At 49.0% G+C, this 18,060-nt stretch overlaps 1 protein-coding gene across 1 annotated transcript in view; it reads right to left on the reverse strand.

The window, feature by feature from the left end:
* The window catches only part of LOC146869492 (E3 ubiquitin-protein ligase TRIM39-like), a 203,217-nt gene that overhangs the window by 19,211 nt on the left and 165,946 nt on the right, over positions 1–18,060 (reverse strand). The window contains exon 6 of the mRNA XM_085600308.1: positions 16,179–16,205. Within this exon, the coding sequence (XP_085456434.1) occupies positions 16,179–16,205 (27 nt within the window). The remainder of the gene's footprint in view (positions 1–16,178; positions 16,206–18,060) is intronic.

Consider the following 18,060-nt stretch of genomic DNA (forward strand, 5'->3'; position numbering starts at 1 on the left):
CGGGGGGGTCCCTGACTGTGGCGACCGTAGTCTCCCACGGGACCCCGGGAGGCCCGGGTGTTTACCCACCGGTCAGCCTCGACGGCCAGTTTTCGAGGGTCTGTGAGTTTGCTGTCCAGGAGGTGCTGGAGCAGCTCTACAAAGCAATTAGCGGACAAGTGTTCCCATGCGATTAGGTCGAACAGCTCCTCAAAGGTGGAGACCTTGCTGCCCTTGATCCACCCGTCCAAGGCCCGGCTGTAAAAGTTCACGTACTCCACCCAGGTGGTACCGGGTATCTTCTTGCAGTCTCTAAACCGTTGCCGGTACATTTCAGGGGTGAGCCCATATCTGGCTACTAGGGCCTCTTTCATATGACTGTAGGAGTTCATCACCGTGGAGGGCAGGTCCAGCAGGGTATCTCTCCCCTCGCTCAGGAACCGGCCCCACAGCCCAGCCCCCCAGTCTTTCTGCGGGACTCTGTGGGAGGTCATGGCGACTTCGTAGGCTTTGAACCATTGCTGGATGTCGTCGTTCTTATAGTATTCCTTCACCACATCTTTGGGGATGTGGACCTTTGGTTCCACGTTGGCGGAGAGGGGTCGGGTTTCCGAGGGTCTGGCCTCCGCATTCTTAGCCTTGAGCTCGATCTCTTTCAGGCTACGTTCGTGCTCCAGTTGGAGTTTTCTTTCTTCGTGTTCTCTCTGTCGTTTCTTTTCCTCGAGTTCTCCTTGTAGGCGTAACTGTTCTACCGCCAGCTTCTTTTCGGCCAGCTTTAGCTCTCCTTCGATTTTTAATTTTGCTAGTTCTAGTTCGTGGTTGCGACCTCTTTCTCGGTCCGCTAGTTCCTCTGGGGATAGGCCCCCTCGGGGGCGCCGTTCCTCCCCGGGGTGCTTCGTGGTTCGTTAGGAGGCTCTCCTTCTGTTTGTGTCCGGGGAGTTCCCGCCTCGACCCAGGTTTGTAATGCTCCCTGGAAGTCCTCTTTCGTGCTTAGTCCGGTGGTAGCGATTCCAAGGTCTTTGCAAAATTGTTTCAGTTCTCGGTGCGTATAAGATTCCAACTGGTCCTCTCGGAATGTCGTGCTCGGGTTGGTGCCTGCGGCACCTAGGGAAGTTTCTCCTTCCATTTCTTCTGGGTAGTGCGTTAGCCGTCTACTGCACGATCTCTAGGTATTGGCTCGGATCCCGTCGCCTGCCACCAAATGTTGGAAAGCGTTCCCCGGGGAGGCTGCGGAATACGTTCCTGACCACCCGGAGGCCCACCTTTCCCAGAGTTAGGCCGAGCAAGAGCGGGGAGGCCCTTCCTGGAAGGGTCTCGTACCTAGGATCGCACACGCTGCACTTACTCTCTTCAGATAGAGGGACACCACACAGTAATTCTTTGCAAGATAATAGATTTTATCGTTGGTTGTCAGGGATCTTTATGATCCGGAAGGCAGGAGCAGAATTAGTGCCACAAGCGGCAGCGATCTCTTGATGAGGGGTAAGGGGTAGCGGGACAGTCTTTGAATCAGTGTCTCTGCGGAGTATCCGGCGCACAGCTCTCAATCCTCGAGCTGAGGGGATGTTGCTTCTCTAGGCAATCTCTGCCGATTCTCTTGGAGGAGCGGGCCGCGAGTCACTCAGCAGGCACCGGAGGTTCATAGTTCGAGGAGCCGCGACGGCGTCAGCAGGGCTCAGATGGTTCAGAGTTCGGGGAGCCGCGACAGCGTCAGCAGGGCTGAGATGGTTCGGAGTTCGGGGAGCCACGACAGCGTCAGCAGGGCTCAGATGGTTCAGAGTTCGGGGAGCCGCAACAGCGTCAGCAGGGCTCGGATGGTTCAGAGTTCTTCGGTTCGGGGAGCAATCGAGCCGCGACCAGGTCAGCAGGCTCTCGTCAGTCCAGGTCTTCTCTGCCCCCCGTCCCTTCAGCACCGCTTGTTATACTCCCCCTCCTCTTTGAAGTCCGGAGTCCTCGCCGAGAGGGGTCTTGGTGCCTGGGGGCGGTGTGTCGGGACTTCCTGTCGCTCGGCCCTTTGATCTGTTCAGGTGGGTCCGGGAGGGACTCCAGACGCCCAGCAGGCGAGGCGGCCGCTCGCCGGGGGCCTGGTGGTCGATCGAAACCTCCCTCGGGGAAGAGACCAGAGTTGTGACAGGGTCGGCGCCTCTCGGTCTGGTTTGGGGGGTTTCGCTCTCCCTCGGCCTGGCATGCGTGTTGGGGATCTGGCCGGCCCTCGGGATGTTGGGCCATGGGGGCCGGAAGTCTGTGACATCGAGGATCGGTGCGGTTGCAGTGTAGCTTGCTGGTTGGGAGGGCCCACGCCACGAGGCCGGTCTCACAGGAATGGATTTATGCTGCATGTTGCGGAGCTGTATTTTGTGGAGTGTAATTATAATTTGAGTGTAAATGTGTGGCATGAAGTGTAATTATGAGGTTTTTGGAGTTGAATTGTGTTGTGTGAAGTGTAATTATATGGGTTGGAGTGGTATTAAGTTGTGTGGAGTGCTATTATGTGCTGTTGAAATATGAGGTTTGGAGTGAATTGGAAGTATGCGGTTTTTAATTTTTAGGATTGTAATTATGTAGCATGGAGTGTTGTAAAGTGGAATTATATATAGCTGAGTTGTGTGGCATGGTATTATGAGATGTTCAAATGTGCTGTGTGTGGTAGAATTATATGGTGTGGATTTGGACAAGCAGTGGACACTATGTCCCTTATGTGATGGGTTATAAAGTTGCTGATTGTCTCTAACTTTGTCAAATTAACCTGGGTGTTTTTTTTTAGCTTTATTATTAGTAATTTACTTATGATGCATGTTTGCAACATTACACCTTCACTATACTAAAGAGAGTGGTAAAAGAAAAGGGTAAAGAGATCATATAAAATAGAATAAGTCTCTGTTCACTACATTTACATGTTTTCAAAAGCTGAAGCTTAATATATGTGACAAGGGACTTGTATAAATATAGGGAACGAGTACAGGTTTTAGGGATTCTCCCTTCTCATGAGCGGAGCGAATACTGTTGAAGATTGTTTCGGTGGTTAAATGAAAACATGTCACCAAACATTGGAACTCCACATGGCTATTCAAAATGCCCATTGTGCACTATAAGTAGGGTGAACACCTGACTAATATGTTCTTGGACAGCCAGCTCATATACACAACTTGGAAAGAAACGGATGACAAAATGATGTGTGCATACAGAGAACATAAAAGAGGCAGCGGAACCTGGAAGACTAAAATCATGAGTGATCATTCGCAGGCCAGCTATCAGACACGCATGCACTGAACCTGGCACACTATTCGACATGTCTACCATTTAGCAATACTATTGTCTGTAGACATACTAAAAGATTTTGTGTAGAGGATCCTTGTTGTTTAAGAACTACTCCTGGGTTGCAAATTATAGCCCTGAATCAGCAGCAGAGTTGCCCTGAAACTTTGATGTAGGTACCCCACTAAGTATTTTCCAGTCCACCACTACTGCTGCAGTGTTTTGCAAAACCTACACGAAAAAAGGGGAAATTTCAACTCGCAGAATCTATAGTGTTGTAATGTAGAATGTTACTGGCATAAAGTGTCCCTGATGACTTGGGGGCTAGTTGAAGTGTTCAGTGACAGCAGTGTAACTAAGGGTCCCCGTGTTAAGTGACTAAATTGCGTCAGTTATCTACTCCTCTCGATTCAAGAGGTATCCAGTTTTAATGTTTGGTGGGCAAGATGGAGATGGGAGGTAAGTATTTAGTAGAAAGGAAAATAGCTTCCGTCACCGGGAAGCGATGCTGCCAGGTGGATAGCTTCCAGACTTGCCTCGCAGCCCCTAGAGGAAACAAAGGTATGGGAGAAGTTCCAAATTGTTCCCTGAGAATGCCACTCATGCTCTCGCACAACACTTGAAACGCCCACCACCATCTGCAGTATCTCTAGTCTTGGAACTCCGATTAACCTCTTCGCTGCGGCGTAAATTCCGCCGCAGCGCTTCCGCAGTGCTGGCATTCCAATCGCGGGCGTGGTCATGACGTCTCCCGGCCGTCGTCCGCACACGCCCACCGTGAACTCATGACGGCCGGGAGACATCATGACATCATGAGCATGGAAGAGGTTAAAGGAAACATATCTATCAATATTTGAGACCAATGGTGGCTCTAATGCAATGGCTCAGAGTGAAAGTGCAAGAATACAAGAACCATTTTCCCTAAGGCCGACTAATGTTCAAATTGCCTAAACCGATCTGACATTTCTTGACAAACAAAACCACATTTTTGGAAAGGAGTATTTGGGGTTGTCTTTCTCCTAGAGGCGAGGATAAGAAAACAAGTCTGGCAGTACCACATCCTGAGAGGTGTGCTAGGTCAATAGCTTTTTGGTTAAAGGAGGGGTCTAGTCCAGGGCACACTGTCTTTGGATATATGAATAAAATAAACCTTGAAAAAGTAGTGGTTCCCACAACTAGAAACATCCTAGTGGATGAAATGGACTCTAGAAACGTAACTTGCATTAGTAGGATTTGATTTTCACTCTGTTATCAGCTTCAAAGGCTGAGATCAGAGGTCTTAAGCAATACTCAAGATAGAGGGAACGAAAAGGTAAGCAGCATGTGGTCCAGAGGGACCCTCCGGCTCCCGGGTAACTCCACAGTACTTTAAAGGCTTTCATAGATACTCACTAGATCTGCATTGCAGCGCAGATGACCCAAACAGAACACTCCAAACTACGGAGAGCGGGCCCTCACTGCCCTGTCATTTCTGCAGAGCACCTCATTGCTTTCCTCGCTTCTTAAAGATAAAGGGGGCATCTGGACTGCTGGATGACGACCACCATTACACTTAACATGCCATGACTCTGTAACCTATCCTATTTGTTTTCCACAGAGAAAGATAGAGTGAGTGAAGTTACCTGTTGATACAAAAGGTCTAGGAAATGATAACCATCCAAAGTTGGGGTACTTCCAGTCAGGGAGCCAACTCCTGCTCTGCCTATACGAAATCACTTGAATCATTAATTCTAGCAAATCCCACATTCAGAGCCCTGTGTACAGGCCCGGTTCTAGCGGGTGAGCCGGCCCACCCAAACAGGAGCCTTGGCCCTCGCAGTGAGGGCTTGAAGGCAGGCGCGCAACGGCATGGGGCTCAAAAGGCTTCAATCCCCACCAACCCCCCCCCCCCCCCCCCCCCCCCCCCGGTCGTGTGTGTCAGCCCGGCTGAGACAGCTTCCCGGGCGCACACAGACAGAAAGACAGATTTCGAGATTATCGCAGCCGCACCGAGTACTTCACAGGTCTTTAAAAGACCATTTACATGTTAACGAGGCTTTGTTTATTTTTTCACCCGTTCATCTCCACATGGCGAAAGGCGACAAATCCTTTCTTTGGCAGGGGTAACCGTTGCCTACTGTCCTGCTGCGTGGAATTTCTTTTCCTATGCAGCGCAGGAGAAAAGAAGTTTGTTTATTCCTATTCACCTTTCCTGACCCCTGCAGCAGCTTATCCCATCAGGCTGTGACACAAAGTTTGACTCATGGAGTAGGTAAGAGAATGTGTCACTATTTGTTTTTCTTTTATAAATCTGCACAGGCCCAGCAGGACACATACTTCGTGTGTGCTTCATTTAATCAGTTTTTATCATTATGATGGCTGATGCAGGACAACAATAAGACAATAACAGATGCCCACATAACGCTGGTGATTAATGATCCTGCTGGAGAGCAATCGTTATGTTATGTTATGTTAAAACGAGTCTTTTATAGCGCACGGCTACTCCGAGGAGTGTCCCGGCGCTTTAGCAAAAACCCGAGAGGTAAAACAGGGTAGATGGAAGCAGCCAAAGATTACTGAGAAAAAAGCCATGTTTTCAGCTCTTTTCTGAAAGTCAGCAAGTTATTGACTTTCCTCAAGGAGACGGGCAAAGCATTCCAACATTGGGGTGCCAGATGACGGAAAGAGCGACCTCCAATTGTAGCCAGTCTGATGGAAGGGACAATGGCCATGGACAAAGAAGTAGATCTCAGAGTTCTGCTAGGAACATAGAAGGCAAAACGCTTCCTGATGTATATGGGCCCTATCAGGTGGAGTGCCTTATGGGCAAGGGTTCATTTGCCTGTTAGTAGTTTATAAATGCAGATGAACTGTATTTTTTATGTGGAAGCTCAGTGGGTTACTGCCTTTGTCACAGAGATCCTTGTGCTACCTGCAGTTCAGAAGTTACAATCCTAACATAGGACAGTGACCAATGAACTGAGTATGTTTGGGCAGATATACATTTTTATCAGTAAAGCCAACCCCAACCACTGGAGTACTCTTTAAATCCTGAGTTTGTGCTTCTCCAGACCAAACCCTCTTAAAATACACCTTGTAATCCTCATTGGCTTATGTGACATTCCCTGTAGACTGATTTACATACTTGTATGATTCGTTGTCTCAGTATAATGCGTGCGTGGTGTATAGTACTGACACGCTTGACTGATACGAGTAGCGCTGTACAACAAATGAAATGCATATGAGAGAGGGGCTATGTAAAGATGAGGGGCACTGTTGGAGGGTGGCAGTGAGGGAATCCGAGGAGGAGGTCAATAGGGGGAGGGGCTATGGAGCGATGAGGGGCACTGTTGGAGGGTGGCAGTGAGGGAATCCGAGGAGGAGGTAGTAGGAGGGGCTATGAAGCGATGAGGGGCACTGTTGGAGGGTGGCAGTGAGGGAATCCGAGGAAGAGGTCATGGGGTGGAGGGGGGAGCTAGGGAGAGATGAGGGGCACTGCTGGAGGGTGGCAGTGAGGGAGTCTGAGGAGGAGGTCATGAGGGGGATGGGCTACAGAGAGATGAGGGGCACTGGTGGAGGGTGGAAGTGAGGAAATCTGAGGTCGTCAATGGGGGGGCCATGGAGGGATGAGGGGCACTGGTGGAAGGTGGTAGTAAAGGTATTTAAGGAGAAAGAGGTTATTGGTGCGGCGCCAAAAAAGACTTTCGCATCAGCGCTGCAGCCGGCCCGGTCAGGGCCTTTCTGTTTTTGTTTATTTAATTAGTAGTCGGGTCATAAGGGCTACTGTGGAACATACTTTAAAGTGTGTGCTAATTATATTTATTGCTATATTCAATGTGTTAAGTTTGAAGGTGATTTTACCGGGAAAATGTAAGTGGAGCCCGATGGTGCCTGATTATAGGGCTGGGGCCCAAGGTCAGCTGTGAGATAAGGTGCACTGGAGAGGAGTAGTGGATAATCAAGCCTGTAAGGGAGTGCGTTGCAGAGCCCGGGGTCAGGTGGAGGTAGTAATGAAGAGGAATTTTCCCTGAAGGCTCGCACAGAGGGCGCCCGAGAAGTGTCACTTGCCTGATACTCCCACCTCAGAAACCTCCTCTTCCCATCAAAGGAACATTACATGGAAAAAACACGTTTTGAGAGTGATAATATTTAGAAAGAGATTTGGAAAAGAGTGCGTTTTACTGGGTCTTGTAAGACTAAGAAGAGATAAAGGAGGGCCCTGAAGCAGGCCTGCCTAGACATATATGCGACAAATCGAGTCCGCAGTGGCACACCCAAATGCACCCTTGGCCCACCCAAATAAAAATTTCTGGAGCCGGGCCTGCCTGTGTATAAGAATTAAGCGTGTGGACACACAAAACAGTCTAAAAGGCAGTTCACAGTCGCAGCATCTTCGCCTATGTTTCGAATACAGGCTTCTGGAACACAATTTCAGAAAGTCACGTGCACATACAGAGGAGTCTTTTCAAATGCAGGCAGAACGCAGACATATCTACTACGAAAATTACAAGAAACCAGGGCATACCTGCAGCACTTTGACACTACCACCATCGCCTGCGTCTAAAACGAATACGCTGCGACACAATCTCTGAAGCGACTGCAGGGATAGAGGTCGTAAAGGAGTGCGAAAATGGTGAAAATAGACAACAAACAGCCCCGCAGAGGTCCCAGACAGCCACCGCTGAACGACGAAACACTGGGCGACCCCACAGCAACGATGTAGAGCAGGAGGGGGCAGAGTCGAAAGCCCTGCTACGAGCGATGCAAGAGTCCCTAGACTCTAAACTGGACACTCTAAACGGCCTTATGGAATCCAGCACTAAATAAAAAATGCCCCGAGGGGACACGATCGAAAAGGCAACAAAAAAAACCAAAGAGGCTCGCGAGTGGTGCGCGCACGTGCGCCACAGCGAGACATGCTTTCAATAAACCACATAGCCTATTGGTGTCTATTATGCGCACCAAGCGCGTAATAGACACCAATAGGCCATGGGCAGAGCAATGCGCCCGCCTTTGGCTAATTGCGTGCAGTCTTTTATAAAAAGACGCAAGCAAAGGCCAATGGGGTAGCACAAAACGAATCGCACAAGTGTGTGCGATTCCTAGGTCAGTGCTAAATCGCCGTTTTTCACCTCCTAAATGTCTCGCAGTGCAACGCTAGGCGCGAGACCTAAAAAATGAAGACGTCATCCAAGAACCATACTGCCCCTCGGTGTGTGCTCCTCCGTTAGTTTCTTTACTGGAAATCAAGAGAAATGACAGTACTCTGGAATAATTAAAGACACAGCGCCCTCCACTGGATATGAAGATGAATGACAGTCTCTCTGAGAGCTGCACGCCAGGTCTGGGATATGGGATACCGGGTCTGGGTTGTAACTTGTAACATCGAGAGTGAGGTGGAGCTTTCATACAGTAACAACAACATAATACTCAGTGAAGATAACTAAAATGAAGAGGTGCTCAATGTAAATAATGAGTTTGCTTAAGCGATGAAATGATGAATAATGAAATTAATAAATAATGAATGCATTATACATGCTGAAATAGGGAGGGATCCCCTCTGTAAAGTAGTGTGCTCTTGTCTCACATATTTGGAAATAAGGCACACGGACACAGTGGTATATGGTACTGGAACTGGCCCAGGGCACGTGCGCGTGGCCCCTTTTATTAGTCGGCTCACCTGACTTGTGACGGGTGGGTGTAGAGCTTATGTACAGCACACTCATGGAACATTGGACATGTCCAGCAGGACACTACATCACTCCCAAACTTTATTTAAAAAGAGATGAACAAGTTCAATCTGTGGTAAAGAACAAACAAACAAAACACAGTACCACTGAAACTATTCAGGTCATCTGCCAGGCAGTACTTGATCTCTTGACCACATGTCCATGCGGTTTTAGTCCACCTAAGTGCTGTCATTGGGACCAGCCTGGTCTCATGTTGGGGGAGACTATTGACATAGTTCAATGTGGGTGCATCCAAAGCAGTGGTTGAGTCCACTGCAGAGATATCTTTGAAGGCACTCAGGCTCCAGGGACGGCAAACCTGCAAAGACGGAGGGCGACATTTATGAACAGTAGTCTTCCTAGAAGTCCTTGTTGCTTCCCAGTGTCCGCTGCTGGAGCAGCTTCAGCCTTCCCTCTCATGCCAGGACTCCCTTCTCACAGGAATTCCTCGAGTCCCTTTTTTGCCAGGCTGCCACAGAACTGGCTCGACTGTGCGGGGCCTCTCATAGGCTGCGCGAAGGCGGCGCTAAGGAACTTCCAACAGGACCACGGCCAAGTCGCTCTTGCAGCCACAAAGGTTGGTTGTCTCAGGGTCTGGATGCTCTGGCCGTCAGGGATCAAGAGCGCAAATCTTCATCAGATAGTCTTTGGGTGGCCAGTTTCAGTCGACAACCTCAGTGCATCCTGGTGCCTGTTGTGGAGCTGCTGCAGACGCATCTCTCTTGTTAGGAATCCCCTCCCACCGGAATTCTCTTGAGGCCCTTGCCCCTGGATTACCACAGGAATGCATGGCTGTGCGGGGCCTCTCGTAGGCCACGCAAAGTGAGAGCTGCGATAACATGTCACTGAATACAAGCGCGTGCCGCATATATGGTAATCGCTGCACGTGCAAAACAGGAAGCCAACAAAGGCTGAGCCCCAGCGCTTCCGACGCCGCAGGCTACAAACATGTTACCAGGGGGTTGAAATCTGTACCGCCACAGAATCAATAACTGTACCAAAGTGTCCAGTGGCGTGGCATAGCAATCAGGGACCCCAGTTAGAGAAAAAAAACATGGTCCGTCTGCCCCATTGTCCAGTTGGCCTTACCTTCAGCAAAGCAGTTTCAGTTCGGCAACGCATTCAGTTCTTCTCCCTGAGGTCCCGTGTCGATTACATTAAATAAATTACGCGGCTGAGGTGAGGTGAGACCCAAGCATGAGCGAGCAGTGGGCAGCACTGTCTGGCAGTGGGCAGCAGCACTCACAAACACGAGCCACGAGGTGTCTGTGGCGCGGTCTGCTCGCCTTCAACGTGACTTCACGGCACGGTCACAATCACACTTGGGCCTTCAGTGTAGAAATGGCCAATCACTGTACGCATGGCTACATAAGCTATGACAGTGATTGGTCATGCTTGGCTACACAGTGCCCATGCGTGGCACCCAATGCTCAGGACTGCGAGCCAAACCAGACGCTGCTCCAGCAGTGCCAGGAGAAAAGGATTGGCTTGGGCAGGGGATACTCCCCGCTCATTAGGAGACCGGGGACTGCGGCATGAAACAACCCTAGGTCTCCTAATGTGCAGCCTAGTGCGCATGTTCGAGCTGGTATGAAAAATAATCAGCCCAAAACCGAACATGCGCACTAGACCACCACCACTAACCCTTGCTGCGCCTGCTGCCAGTGCGTGCCCCACCCCCTTCAGAGCCAGACATTGCATGCCTGTCGCCTGAATGCCTCGGGTGTGGCACGGTGACCTGCACGAGGCCAGATTAATTATTCGAGTGGTCCTGGAGGAGTAAGTTAAATTAACTTAAATTGTTTAAGTTAATTTAGTGACACAGCACCCCCAATTGTGTGTAGTGGGGCAACGCCCAAGCGCCCTAATGGACGCACTGCCACTGGATGCTGGTGCTGGGCTTCTGTGCAGAGCTGGTGGTGGTCGATCAGGGCAACCTTTGTGGAATCCTCCAGCCTTTTCAGGTGAGTATTTAATTGTTGCTTGGCAGTCTTCTTTTTTTTTTAATAAAACATATTTTATTAAATTTTCAATTTACAACCCATCAATTACGGCATGTTGCAGATACACTATATCGTAGTACATTGCAATCATCGCACAACTATCCCATCCCTCCCTCCCAACTTCGTCTGGCACCAACCATTCATAGCGCATATGGCAAGGTGTACTCCTGTCCACTCCCGACTGCAAATAAACATTTAAAGTGTATGTATGCTCCATATGGCGCAGGATCCTATAACTATGGAACTCCATAAACATGAAACCTGGAGAACTGGGGCTGGGCGATGAGACAATTATTAAGTCTGGGCTACCGGCACAAGTGGCGTTGCCAAGGCCCTGAATGCTTCCAGAGTGCTTTCTAACTGGGTACTAGCCCGGCACTCTAAAGTTACTGATGACAATGTCAGTCAAAATGTCTTAGGGTATGACTCAAATACACAGTAATATATACAAATAGTCCTTGCTGTCCCCTGTTACTGCCACTCATTTAAGAACTAAGGCACTTTTTTAGTCCACAAGAAAAAAACAGTAATGTCTTAATGTGTGTTCTGCATAGAAAAACATGGAATTTAATGTGTCTGGTCAAAATACCATATTTATGTACAATTCTAAAAGACCTTTCTCCTTGTTGCGTTAATGAGATTACACAGTACAGTATACACATTCATGTATTGTGTTTGTATACAAATCAAAACAAAAAGACGCCCCGTCTCCTTATTGAGTTAATACATTTCTACAGTACAATATAAACATTTGTCATCAGTCTACACGTTTAGTCTCTTAAAGACGAGCCACAGCCCTGTGCTGTCCCCGTCAAAGAGATGACTCTTTTGCGCAAACCCCGCGCTTCCTCCCGGCGGATGGCAGCACTCTTCGCTCCACCCCATCTCACTACTTCTCCATGCCAGCCGTGAAGCTGCGGTGCTGTGGCCGATTTCCACCACATTGTAACGGCGCGCTTAGCCAGGAGCAAAGACAATCTACGAAGTGAAGTTGCACTTTCTGCGCCTTGGGGCGTCGTATCAGTCCCAGAAAAGACACAGCAGGCGTGTCCGGGACTGGGATCCCAACCGCAGCCGTTAGCAGGGATAATACCTCTGACCAATAAGGGGTAATCACTGGGCAACGCCATAGCATATGTAACAAGTCAGCCTCCTCTAATTTGCATCTAGGACAACAGTGTTGTGTGCCCGGAAAGATACACTGCAATCGGTGCGGGGTAAGATACGCTCTGTGTAAAACCATATATTAGATGAATATGAATTTGGCGTTCCGTGGGATTCTCCTAGGATATGCCAGAGCTCTGTCCCAGTCCCCGTCTGTCAGGTCTGTCCCCAGGTCTGCGGACCATTTATTGCGTAGGTCAGTTAATGGGACTCTAGTGTGGGTGGTAATGCCTTTGTAAAGCCACTTGGTAAGGTGGCGTCTGTTATCGATCAGGTAGGTCATGAAGACCATTTTGTGGCGTGGGGGTTCCTCCCTGCGTGGGGCCCAGTGTTTCTTCACATTTTGCACGAGTGCAGCATGCAATAGGTACAATGCATCCGTGACTCCCTGACGCCGTACAAAGTTACCATGATCCATAAGTATGCCATCATCAAATAGGTCACCTTCCGTGGTCACACCGCCCTCCGCCCAGGGAAGCAGTCGTCTTTTGGTGAGTAGGCCAGTGGGAGTAGGTATCCCAAGAAGTGATGTAGTATCAGAGTAGGGGAGGCAGCTATGTGTGTAGTGAGTGGCTTTTTTCCAATAGGTAAGCGTGGTGCCCAGAAGCAGTGGGGCGTCCATCGGGATCCTAGCCTGCGGGAAAAGCAGTGCGTAGAGCCGTCCTTGGTCCACAACAGCAGAGGAAAAATCGGTTTCCTGTAAATTGCGTCATGCCAGCCAATAAGATAACCATTGCAATTGGCCCGCATAGCAGTATGCCCGGAAGTCTGGAGCACCCAACCCACCCTTATCTGTGTCTAATTGAAACTTGGTTAGCCCTACTCTACGGCGGCCATTACCCCATATCAAAGCGGAGAGTGTAGTGTTCAGGGAATTAAGCATCGGGGTCGGGATCACGACCGGCAAGTTAGTAAAAAACATACAGGAGACGGGGCAGGACCACCATTTTCGAGATCGCTACGCTGCCCATCACGTTGCTTGGCAGTCTTCTTTCTGCTGTGTGCTTCATGGCGCTGGGGTTTGGCACTCCCCAAGGGGGCAGCTGGCAGCAACTTTACACGGCAAGCGGTTTCTCACCTAGACTGCTACACTTCTTTAGGGGATGGGGGGGGAAGGGGAAAGGCACGGCAATAGCTCTGTTCTGCTTCACAGTTTTCTGGCCACAGTGCTCGTTTCCCACACAACACTTTCTGATGGGCAGCTTCTGCTTGCGCTGTCCTTTTTAACTTCTCTTTCTGTGGGGCTATCACACAAGTCACTCTTGCCAGGATAAAGGCGGCAGGTAGCGGGCATCTTACGGGCGCCTCAATGGGAAGAATCAGTCATTGTGAGGCCCTCCGCATACTTTGATGAGCCCGCGGAGCGTCCGACCTTGGCGCTGCTTTTCTCTTGTTGCTAGCTGCGGGTGCTTGGGCGCAGTCCCCTCTAGGGCAGTGCAAGAGGTGAGGTTTCTCTTCTTGGGATCTATGTCGGCGTGTAGTGCAGATACTGTTCAAAGAGAGCAACAGACTCCCCAGCGGGCTGCCTGTCCTTTTGACTGTTACTCTCCACCAAGAACCCCAACTAACCCAGCACAAAGTAGCAAAGCCTACAAAGGCAGCGCCCAAAAAGGATAAACGAACCACGGCAGTAGAGGAGGGTGGTAAACCCTGCAAGTGCAGCCAGAAGTAGCAAACCATAAAACAGAACATCCACCAATCCCTCCTCCCACCCCCCAAAACGCTCAAAGTGCATCCGGAACAGTGTGATAGTGTAGGTGTCATCTATGTGTTCATGAGGCAGTCTCCCTGCCAGTGGTGGAGGCCAATTCTGACAGTCGTAGGATGCGGAGGTATTTGGGGCAAGTCAGCTCTCGGAATTCTTGCATGAGAAGGGATATGTGTGAAGGACTGTTTAGAATAAGATGTTTGTGTGTAAATCGTGTGCTGTGAGTGAGGAATGAGAGCTGTTCTGAGGGCGGTGAGCTCTGTAGAGTGGAGAGATGCGCAGAATGGGACCTCTGTCAAGAACTATGCAGGTGGAGGGCTGTGCAGAGAGTGGAGGATAGTCCACGGAGACGAGGCTGAGCAGAGAGTGGAGGGCTGAGCAGAGAGTGGAGGATAGTCCACGGAGATGGGGGCTGAGCAGAGAGTGGAGGGCTGTGCAGGGAGTGGAGGATAGTCCACAGAGACGGGGCTGAGCAGAGAGTGGAGGGCTGTGCAGAGAGTGGAGGATAGTCCACGGAGACGGGGGGCTGAGCAGAGAGTGGAGGATAGTCCACGGAGACGGGGGCTGAGCAGAGAGTGGAGGGCTGTGCAGAGAGTGGAGGATAGTCCACGGAGACGGGGCTGAGCAGAGAGTGGAGGGCTGTGCAGAGAGTGGAGGATAGTCCACGGAGACGGGAGCTGAGCAGAAAGGTGACCCGAGAGCTCAGGGCTGCCTGTACGGGAATAGGTCGGTAGTGTCTGCAAGGCTGTGCAGAGAGGAAGACTGTACCTGTGATGCAGTTTTCAGATAGAAGGCCTGGCCTGGATTGGGCAGTGCTGTTCAGTGACTGCTCTACAGAGAATGAAGTGCTGTGCTGGGGTGAAGAGCTGTGCGGGTCAGTGAATGGCTGTGCAGGGAGAAGGATGGGTATTTAAGTATCCCAAAAAGTGATCCCTGCAAGTGCTAATCTACAACAGTTTCAGCTGCAGTTTTAGGGTGGCTTATGTCTTAAATAGCTAAAAAGATGGAGCTGTGGTATTTTACCACCTTAGCTGGTCATGAGTGGTTCTGCATCACAGGAATGTAAAAGCTTGTTCCCCTTTCGACTGAAAGTGTAGCAGCTTTTGTTGACATATGAAAAGTAAACAACTGAAAATAATGCAACAGCATACACAAAGTAGCATAACAAAAACATGAAAACATAACAGGGCACAACCCAATAAAACAGCCAAAGCAGAACACAATACAACCGCAGTACAACACGATTTCACTTTGCTTCTCTTTCCCAGCAGTCATAGCATTTCCCAGCAGTGCGGCTGTTCCCAAGAAAGGTGCCGATCTCAGCAGTAGCTCAGGCCACAGCAGTCCTGCAGAAGCCAGCAGCGGTGATGTATATCTGTTCTCTCCCAAATAACTTGTCTATGTTCTGATGCGCTGTACTGCCAAAGCGGGAACACCCCAGAACATGCAGATAGAGCCCCTCTATGTTCTGATGCGCTGTACTGCCAAAGCGGGAACACCCCAGAACATGCAGATAGAGCCCCTCTATGTTCTGATGCGCTGTACTGCCAAAGCGGGAACAGCCCCAGAACATGCAGAAAGAGCCCCTCTATGTTCTGATGCACTGTATTGCCAAAGCGGGAACACCCCCAGAACATGCAGGAAGAGCCCCTCTGTCTAACACAGGCTTCTCCAATAAGTAGCTCGTGAGCTACTGGTAGCTCTCCAGGTGCTCTGTAAGTAGCGCTCCTGGGTGCAGCCTAGCCAACTAAATTAGAACCTTTTAGTCCTATCTAATTAACATACGTATGCCAAAATTGACAAGCGTGCAAATATGTGTATTTTCATAACTCATTAGCTGTTCGGAGAATATGGCTGCATTTCTAAAATATATTTAAAGCTGATATTTGAGTGATACAATTCAATCAGTGTTGGGAGACTTATTACCAATAATATTTACTTGGTGCTAGGGGAACTGCAGCTGTGGATGTTGGGTATTACCCATGTGCAGGCACTCCACATTAACAAAGCATTCTTTCATTACTGGTAGCAGCTATGCCTGATGCACCGAAGGGATCACTGCTGGTAATCTTTGCATATGGCGGCCACCAATGTAATCTTGCCTGATGTGGTCACTATTACATCTCTAATGCTTGCAGCTCGGGAGGATTTTCATTGGACGCTCTTATTACAGAAAAGGCTGGAGACCCCTGGTCTAACAGCAGAGACTCTCCAACATGCTGAACATTGTTAATATATGAATGATATCAAAAGAATGTGAGCAGAGACTCTTAGGTGCAGCTTATTGCAAGTACTTGTATAACAAAAAAAAATTAAAGAGAATTAAGAAGTGAGGAATCATAAAGGACAGTCTTTAGTTACCTGCAAAACTGCACATCCATCTCCACTCTAGAAGAAAAACACAAGAAGAAAAAAGGAATATAAAAACAAGCAGAAAATACACAAATACAGTTCTACAATCGAGGACTAAAATTTAAAAAGAGTCATATTTTTATTGGAAATGTTTGAAATCTAATATACTGAAAAAGACCATTACTCTTATCCTAACCCATACTCCACCCCAAAGCTAATTGTTCAGCATCCCTTAGGCGAATCCTAATCCCATTCGAGATTCATAAACAAAACCAAGCCTAACTCGGTTCTATACCTCACCCTAAATCCATTTCTTACCAAAACCGTAACCTAATTCCATACCACATAACAATGAATCCAGGTCCAACATTTTATCCTAACCTTCACCCATACCACCTAACTCTTAGCCTTACCTTGGCCCTAACCCTAACTATTAACCATGACCCTTCCTTAACCCTATACCATTCCCTAAAATGAACCCTTGACTTAACCCCCCAGACCCTTCCTTAACCCTATACCATTCCCTAAAATGAACCCTTGACTTAACCCCCCACAATCCATTCAAAAATCACTTACAGTTCATTTTTGTAATATTATACAAACTATTTTGTTTATACATTAATCTCTGTTTCATTTGTAAAAAGAAAAATACATCCATTCATTGGAATACATTTTCAGCAGGGGTTGGGAGATGCCGGCTGAGAGCAAGATGGCGGTAGCGTAGAGCTTCGCTGCGGAGCCTTTACCTTGTCCTCCCACACTGGCTAAAAAGCTGAGATATTTCTAAGGGACTAATTGTACCTGCCTGATGCTGCTGACATTGGGAGAGACTGTTTGGAGCATCGCGGCCCCTGCTCGAGCCGCAGAGTTCCAGAGGATCGGTGTTGCAGATGTGCTTTTTCAAAATCCGCGGAACGGAGCGACTTACTGCAGCTTGCCAGAGACGGAGACGTGAGCATCGAGACCCAGAGCGGCCGTGCTAGAAAGTACGCCCATACAGCTGGCGGGATCCCTGCGATGCTCCTTGAGAGTTTGGACTAAGCTCCTGGTAGCTGCAAGCGGAAAAATAATTTGGAAGGCGCAGAGAGCCTTCACCACCCAAGTCGACGCGACATCTACGTGAGCAGAAAGAGATGGCTGGGACCAACACTGTTCTACTGTCCCCCGCAAACATGGAAGCACCAGCAGGTAAGCCCCAAGAGAATCGAACTGTAAAAAAACAACTAGATACAGGGCTGCTAAGCGCAGAGCTCTCCATGATAGAAACCAAGCTGCAGGCAAAAAAGGTGGCATGCTAATGGCCGTAGAAGAAGGAAAGGGGATACAAGAAGGTAACAATTCAAACATTACTCTAACAACACCCCAGCCGGCTATAACAGCATTTTTTAAAACCCGGGATGGAGTGACAAGCAGAGACCTGAACTTGGATAATCTACAACCTAATCTGGATCCTGAAAACAATTCTAACAGCTCGGTGGGCATTGATCATACTTTTGCTGTATTGGGGCCACAAGAGTCACTGGTAGCTAAGCACTTCAGTAAAGACACACCCTGCGATCAAAGGACGGAGACCCAGGATGTAGGACTTAATATTCCAGCTTTAATACAGCTATCTCTACCCGCTGAGGCACAGGATCCACATGCTCAAGACAATAGGGTAGAGGGTTTTTCACAGGAGGGTCCAGGTTGTGGCACGGCGGTTGACAAGCCAAATATAACTGATGCTATATCCGAGGTTGCTACGGACGGGCCGGATAAATTTTATTCTCTGACTGAGGATTCACGATCAGGGACCTCGGACTCAGAAGCAGCATACAGTGATTCGGATCATATTGACACTACCTCAGGGTCTAGTAGAGTTGAAGCCCCCGAAACGACTCGCAAACATCAT

Source organism: Triturus cristatus, chromosome 1_1, assembly GCF_964204655.1.
Source record: "Triturus cristatus chromosome 1_1, aTriCri1.1, whole genome shotgun sequence".
Taxonomy (NCBI): domain Eukaryota; kingdom Metazoa; phylum Chordata; class Amphibia; order Caudata; family Salamandridae; genus Triturus; species Triturus cristatus.